The 8128-nt window shown below is 45.8% G+C and overlaps 1 protein-coding gene across 8 annotated transcripts in view; it reads right to left on the minus strand.

The window, feature by feature from the left end:
- Window positions 1–8128, minus strand: part of Cluap1 (clusterin associated protein 1) — a 65095-nt gene that overhangs the window by 22592 nt on the left and 34375 nt on the right. For 3 of the 8 annotated variants that reach the window (XM_063269485.1, XM_063269483.1, NM_001014225.1), the window contains exons 2-4: window positions 4850–4961; window positions 3037–3121; window positions 1863–2042 (exon numbers count right to left, since the gene is read on the minus strand). In XM_063269485.1, the coding sequence (XP_063125555.1) occupies window positions 1863–2042; window positions 3037–3121; window positions 4850–4950 (366 nt within the window). In that variant the 5' untranslated portion in view covers window positions 4951–4961. Of the gene's footprint in view, window positions 1–1862; window positions 2043–3036; window positions 3122–4849; window positions 4962–6807; window positions 6837–7771; window positions 7939–8128 lie in introns of those variants that run through there. The other 5 variants (NM_001399474.1, NM_001399473.1, XM_063269484.1 and 2 more) reach the window with 4 other exon arrangements.

Consider the following 8128-nt stretch of genomic DNA (forward strand, 5'->3'; position numbering starts at 1 on the left):
GGTATGAGCAACGGAAAGCAGACAAGCCTCCTATCTGGACTAGGTCACTACTAGTAAAATGACCACAGGGGCAATCTGAGGGACATGCGTTCCACGGCCAGCACCTTAAACTTTCCTCCGAAGAGCTGCTAGACCAAGCCCACTAAGCACTTAGACTCTCCCGGGCTCCCACAGGCCGGTGCCAACAGCTCTGATGAGGACCCAGCATTGAGACTTTCTTGGGCTGTGCACACCTCTTCCTTCATTAAGTTAAATCCCCAAGGAGCCCAAACACACTCACGGGCATCCCCGTTCCCTCTCCTCTTGAAGTAACACTTACCTTCTCTCTTTACTTTCAGCCTACCAGCAGCAACTTATCTCAATTCTCAGCAGATTATCTCTCCCTCCTCCTCCTTCCTCCCCTACTCCCTCTGCCCACTCTGTGCTCCTATTACAGTTCCAGCTTCTCCTCTTAAGGCCCAGGGTTCCACTCTCCAGTTCTACGTGCTTTTCCTGCCTGACTGGAGCAAGTACCCATTTCTCTCTAAGACTCACCTCACTGTTTCCGTTTCTGTACAGGTCAGTCTCTGGCCTCTCTTTTCTAACACTCTTACTTCTCACCCGTGGTTTTAGTCCCCTGCGTGCTGGCGCCCTCTAACTTTCAGCCTTAGCATCACATACAAATGCTTCCCGGGCTTCTCTACTTCCACATCCAAAACCTTAACAATGTCTGCGCTGAAACTCAGAACAAATGTTCACTAGCCACAGTGGCTATTTTTATGTTCAGATTATTTAAAAATTAAATATTAGAGCCTACTTCCTTGATTATGCTAGCCACATTAACCAGTGGCTTCTGCAGACTACAGCCCAGATGCAGCTCTCGCGCACCACTGATTAAGTCTGGCAACACGACTTGAGAATTTCATATGGTCTCCTCTTCCTGAACTCATTCATACCCACACCCACACAATCTATCATCCACGTACAACTGGGTCTGGGCTGGGGAGACGCCTCACACAGTAAAAGGTGCCTGTGGCCAAGCCCGATGATGGGGACCTACATGGTAGGAGGAGAAACAGTTCCCACAATGGCACTGTGACGCCGTGTGCCTATACACAGACATTAACTTTGAACTCTGTCAAGATACCTTCCCACCTAACACAGTGACCTGGTCATTCTCCATTCTTTTGTTTGTTTTTTCAATACAGGATTTCTCTGAGTGGCCCTGGCTCTCCTGGAACACAGTCTGCTGAAAACTCCATTTTCTACCCCAGAGTAAAAGTCAAAGGCTTCTCTGAGGCCAGAGGGTTTACTGTATTTACCCCTCTAGCTTCCATCAGAGGGCTTCCTCTGCTTTCCTCAAATGAACAACACGCACTATCATCCACTCTCACCTTCATGGCCTAATGGCCTGTCCCTTTCCTCTCACTTTTGCTAGGAGGCCACGTATACATGGAGGCCTCCGATGGCCCTGCTTGTGATAACAACCCTGACCCTCAGCAGACTCCATTCCCAGCCAGGACACTGACTGTATCAGATCTTCCACACCTCTGTCACTGTTGTTCATATTCTAATTCCTCCGACTAAGCAGCAGGAACCCAGAATACACACACACACACACACACACACACACACACACACACACACACACACATATATATCCGTCTCCTCAGTGCCTGCACACAATCTGATGAAACTAGGCTGTGCACTAACTGGATTTCTTGTGGTCTGCTTTCATCCCAACACTAATGAGGACAGATGTCCCCACAGACTGAAGAAACACCCTCAGTCAGCCGGCAAGGAAAGACAGTGCTGCAGAGTTCACGTCCTCTACTGCCACATTTGAGATGACATCTGTGAGCCACAGTCATCATCATCCTTACCTTGGAGCCCAGATCAAACTTGAATTTGCTGATGTCTTCCTCTCCGACGTTGGAGCCCTCCATGCCTTTGGTCTTCATGGCGTTATAAAGAACGGATGTGATCTTCAGCAGCTCCTTCACTGCATACCCGTCTGCTTGATAGAGTTTCTTGGTGTTGAGTTTTATATGTGCCTTTGTGGCCTGTTTTGAGACAGACAAAGCTCTGCTTGCTTCCTTCCTTCAGACAGGGTCTTACTATATAACCCAGGCTGGCCTGAATTTCATGGTGCAGCTGCTCAGGTTAGATTCAAACTCTCAGCTCTCTGTCTTGTCCTTGTAAGCACTGGCATGCAAGAGTGCACAGCCATACCCTGCCTCAGACATTCTCAGGTCTAGTCTACACCCATGTAGGAAACTTGAAAGTGTCTCTGCCAGCAACTATGACACAACTCTTGCTGAATTGTTTGTTGGTTTTGTTTCTTTCAAGACAGGATAAAACGCATTGTAAGTGTCTCACATTGTGATAAAGAGCAATTAGGCAAAAGACCCCAAAATTACGGATACATGTATCTTTGACCCAGTAACTCCAGCTCTAAGAACTACCCTAAGCATAGACTCACATTCAGTGAAGACCATAGGCCATTCAATACAGCATTGTTTCAATAACACACGTGTAAAGGACCTAAGTACTCATGTAAATAACATAATTGTGGATATTTATGTAAACAATATTAACTCAAGTGTAAGAGGAAACTCTACATGCATTTGGAAAGTTCTCTAAACTATCCCATTGAGTAAAGAAAGCAGACACTACACAGCATATGTGAAAGAGAATGCATATATGTTATTTACATGTTATTAGCTTAAATATGCATAAACAAACTTTGGGATCAATCTGAAATAGTGGATATTATGACTGTAACTCAGCCCAGGGAAGATGTGGCAGAAAATCATTTTATACTGTATAAGTTCATGATCTAAAACTTTTCAACCATCAAACATATTACTTATCCAAAAATAAACAAAGAAAAGCACACAAGTAATAAGTCAAAAACCAAACAAACATTTTGGTGACACAGTTCCAGAGACACCTGGCAGTGGGATGGTTTTAGAAAATAATAATAATTCGAAAACAGTCCCACCAGGAGTCATCTGTTTGTTACTTGTTAGTGCTGTAAGATAAATGTGAACTAACCATGAACTGGGCAATTGCCTTAATGAAGAAAACTCGGTCTTGTTCAGTCTCAGTGTCAGAAGGGATGTCAGTCTGCGGCTCATATCTATCAGAAAGAGAAAAGCATGAGCTGATCCAATAGGAAGTCCCTTCAAGTCAGCTGTAGTGGTGCACTTGGGAAGAAGCAGAGGCAGGCAGATCTCGGTGAGTTCCAGGACAGCCTAGTCTATAGAGCGAAATTCTATCTAAAATATAACAAAGTGTAACAAAACCACCAAACAAACAAAACAAAAAGCAAAAACAAGAAGGTCCACTGAAGAGAAAGTGGATGATTGACTACTGATAATGTGAGGTTCTCTAGACCTCATCCAAGGCAATACGACTAAGAACAAACTTCAGGAGCAAACAAAATACCCAGGGAGCAAATTCCAACCTACACACGAGGTTCAGTGACCCGGAGCACGGCGGCGCAATGGGTGAACAGGTCTCCTATCAGACCTGGTGCTCAGGTTTCAACCTCCAGGACTTACAGAATGCAAGAGGCGAACCAACTACAAGTTGTTCTTGAACCTCCATGTGTATGCTGTGGCCAGCATGAATCCATACGTGTATGTGTATATATGCATGCTTGGCAGGTAAAGGGGCTTGCTCTCTAAGTCTGGAAACCTGAGTTCAATCCCCAGAGCCTGAATGAAGGTGGAAGGAGAGAATCAACTCGCTACTGTCCTCTGATCTCCACATGTGTGTATATGCACACTCACAAAGTAACAGTAAAGTGTAAACAAGCCAAGTACAGGACCCTGATCACAAACTAAATCTAGCTCAGATTTCTAGCTTTTGTGAAAATAACCAAGACTGTGTCTCAAGCTGATAGCCCTTGGCCCAAGAGGGCCTCGCTTTAAGAAGTCGCAGAGTTGTTGAAATTACTTTGCTTTACTGACAGTTCAGCAAGGCTCAGAAGACTGAGCCTCTTACCAGTGTATCTGTGCAGTCCGAAGGGTAAAAACAGATTTTACATTTTAAAAGCAAAGAAAAGGGTCAGGAGAGTCAGCTCAGTGGTTCTTCCGGAGGACCTGTGTTCGGTTCCTAGCACCAGTGTCAGACGGCTAACTCCTCCCTGTAACTGCAGGATGTTCACAGACATCTCAGCCTGAGTTCTAAGTGTAACAACTCATACAACATTTACTCTCTGGTTCTTAACACAAAAGGCTGCCAATCCTAATACAAGACTTTTAACACAATGGAAAAAACTACATTATGTCTTGTTTTAGGTTTTTAGTTTAACTTTAATTATGCATATGTATGGGTCTGTGTGTAAGAATGTGCACATGGCTACCAGTGCCCAGTGAGGTCGGAGGTCTAAGGTCCTTCTGGAGCTGGAGTTATACACACCTTTGACTCATCCAACACGAGTGCTTAGAGTCAAACTCAGGTCCTCTGCGAGAACTCATAACCTCTGAACCAGCTCTCCGGCCGTGGTTATATCTGGTCAGAATGTCCTGAGTGTGCAGGCAGGTCACTGGGACTGTGTGAGGGGCTGACATGGATGCTGTACCAGCACTCTAATGAGGACAGTCACCTCCTCCATGTTCTTTGACCTCTCGTGGTTTCTTTCATTCCTTACAAATTTGAGACATGGTCTCTCACTGGCTGGCCTGGAACTTGCTATGTAGGCCAGGCTGACCCTGAACTAAGACCACGCACCCTCATACCTGGCCTCTTTACGAGTTTCTGCTAAGTCTGCCCTGCGCAGACTGTACTGCAGTTTCCTTCCCAGTTAGCCACTGAGTGAAACAACGATCCACACTGAGGTGTGAATAAAGCGCGTTCTAACCTTTTCACAAGCCACAGAAGCACTTCAGAGACAAGCCCAAAGTTGGGTGTGCGGAAATTCTCCATAGAAATGTGGCGTGGGTACCCCAAGGCTCTCATCATCTCTGTGAAATCTGTCCAATATAAAACATAGTTCAGTCAGTCCTTGTCAAATAACACCTCTCTTTGGAAAGTAGCTCATCTTAACGCTTTCCCTTCTGATCGGGTCTTCCCAACTTAGTGACATCGATTCTAGAGTGGGGAAAGGAAAGGGGAGAGATGAGACAGTATCTAATCTATCACCGGAAAACACCCATGTTCAATGGGAGTGGATTTTCTTCAGAGACTGGGGCCTAGGTATTAGCTAGGGCTTTAGTTTCTCTGATAGCTGCCTCTTTGCTATCCAAACTAAAAACTGCCTCATAAAACACCCCGAGAAGCACACTGACAGGTCAGACTGTCTTATCTTCTCCAGTGGCCATATATGATTTTCATGACAAATTTTAATGACCAATTACTTCATATTCAGAGAAAATTTAAGAGAATGGTTGGACTATATGCAGTATTTAGATTTGCCCTAAAAAAGAAAAGTTGGCAGACAGTAATATCATAAGATGTGAACCCCTGAAAAAGCCATACTACTTGAAAGGGGAAAACAGAACACTAGAGGGAGACTTAGAGAGGAACGCAACCAAGCCTGGCGTCGTGGTGCACTCCTTTAACCCAGTGCTCAGGAGGCGAAGGTGGGCAGATCTCTGTGATCCTGATGCTAACCTGGCCTACAAAAAAAGTTCTGGGTCATTTAGGACTGTTGTTCAAGACAGGAAAAAAACCTTGTCTTGAAAAACAACTAAACAAAAAGAAAGCAAGAAAACAACCGACATTTCTGAGTTCTCACAATATGCTGTGATCTTGAACATGTGTCCTGGCTGTGTAATGTCTATTCACGCTTATTAAAGACAGGTATCCAAGGGGCTGGGGATTATAGCTCAGTGGTAGAGCGCTTACCTAGGAAGCACAAGGCCCTGGGTTCGGTCCCCAGCTCCGAAAAAAAGAACCAAAAAAAAAAAAAAAAAAAAAAAAAAGACAGGTATCCAAAATGTGCTATTGAGCAATCCAAATAATCTATCTAGGCAACACAGCAGGGCAGACTGTGTTGGATCATGGGAGAGAGAGATGGTAGAAAAATAGGTAGCAGCCTTCCTTCATTTTTTCCCTTTACACACACACGTGCCCGCACACACACACATACATGCACACACACACACATGTGCACACACCCATGCACCCACACACACATGCACACACACATGCACACACACACCCATGCACACCCATCCATGCACACACACATACACACATACATGCACACACACACAGTGCACACACCCATGCACCCACACACACATGCACACACACATGCACACACACACCCATGCACACCCATCCATGCACACACACATACACACATACATGAACACATACACACACGTGCACACACCCACGCACACACCCCCATGCACACACACATGCACACACACATGTACACACGTGCACACACACATGCACACATGCACTCATGCACACACATGTGCACAGACATACATGCACAGATACACACACGTGCACACACCCATGCACACACATGCACACATACACACACACAGTGCACACACACATGCACACATACACACCACCCTTATATAAGAGCTTTCCCTTACACCCCTATGAAAGGAGTCAGGCTTTGCCGAAACACTCCCTTTAGCTCAGTAATAGCTGTCAAGTTCTCTACTGCTAAATGGGGACAGTCTCATAGATTACAAGATTATATAGTACTTATTTAAGGTACATATTCTGAACCACTCTTTTTAAATACTCTTTCCAGTACAATGATAGTTATTCAATGACCCAGCAAAGTGCTTGCCTCATCAAAACCGTCATGGGGGGGCTGGGGATTTAGCTCAGTGGTAGAGCGCTTACCTAGGAAGCGCAAGGCCCGGGGTTCGGTCCCCAGCTCCGAAAAAAAGAACCAAAAAAAAAAAAAAAAAAAAAACCGTCATGGGGACAGTCATAATCACACTGTTTCAAAGACCCTTAAACCCCAGACAAGACTCTACCAGCTGTTACACTTCTGTAAGTCACACGGCCTCAGCACTCCTCCTAGCTGTGTGAACCAGGGGTAGTTATGCTACTTAACTTGCAGTTAAAACTAGGAACAATAACAGCGGGCCACAAAAATGATGCTTCCCCCAAGGAGTAGTAACAAAAAAGAGTATCCCATTTTTTTTGTTACTCTCCGGCAAAGCTCTCTGCTCGGTATTTAGTGTTCAGGCAACCTGGATTCAAACTCTAAAGCCACTCATTCTATACATTACTTGTCCAAATTACTTTGACCTCTTGCTGCCCGTTTCATCGCTAAACCAGGGCACAAGAACTGGCTAGGAGTAAATGAAATGCCGCCCACATCGAGAATAGCATTGACAGATTGTAACATACAAAACAACAAACCCTCAAAAATTAACAACAACAACAACAACAACAACAACAACAACAACAACAACAAAAACCTAGCAGCAATAGCCAATCCATCCAGTCACTTCCTCGGTTATTGGTTCTTGCTACAAACTCTAGCACAGAAAAGGCCTCCATTTCCCCATGACCTTTCTACCGCGGCTGCGAATGTGGCTGTGACCAGAAATAAAATGAGGTAAAATTAAACATTCAATTCTTCAGCCGCTCGAGACACATTCCCAGTGTTCTAGCTACACGTGGCCAGTGACGGGCAGAACTTTCCAAAGGTGCTGTAAAGTTCTGTCAGCCCGGGGCTGGCCTAGGGACCACCCGCCTGCCTGAGCCTACGGCTCTAGCAGAGGTCCTGCAGGAGAGCCTTGAGTCCCTGGGAAGCCCACTGGGAAGCCCACGGGAAAGCCCGGCGCAGCCTTACTGCGGAGGTCGCGGAAAGACATGGCGCTGTGGTCCCCAAGAGTCCACTGAGGCGTCGCTGCTCGTCTCTTTAGAGTTCTCAGGCCTAGCTCTCGCCGGTCTCTATAGCAACACTCAGAGGCCCTGGACAGCGTGCGGTCCAGGCCAAACAAGACAGGAAGCGAAGCGGTGAGGTGCGCGCAAGCGCAAGACACAGACCAGCAGGTGGCGTTCGCACCTCACAAGCTGCGCAGTGTCATAGCCATTCGTTGAGCACTTTTGGCTCCGGTCCGGTTGTAACTCTCATTGACTCACTAATATATAGAGAGCACTATCACCTTTTGTGACTGAGTCTCCTTTGTATTTGTAAAAGCGTAGC

The sequence above is a fragment of the Rattus norvegicus genome, chromosome 10 (genome assembly GCF_036323735.1).
Source record: "Rattus norvegicus strain BN/NHsdMcwi chromosome 10, GRCr8, whole genome shotgun sequence".
Classification (NCBI taxonomy): Eukaryota; Metazoa; Chordata; class Mammalia; order Rodentia; family Muridae; genus Rattus; species Rattus norvegicus.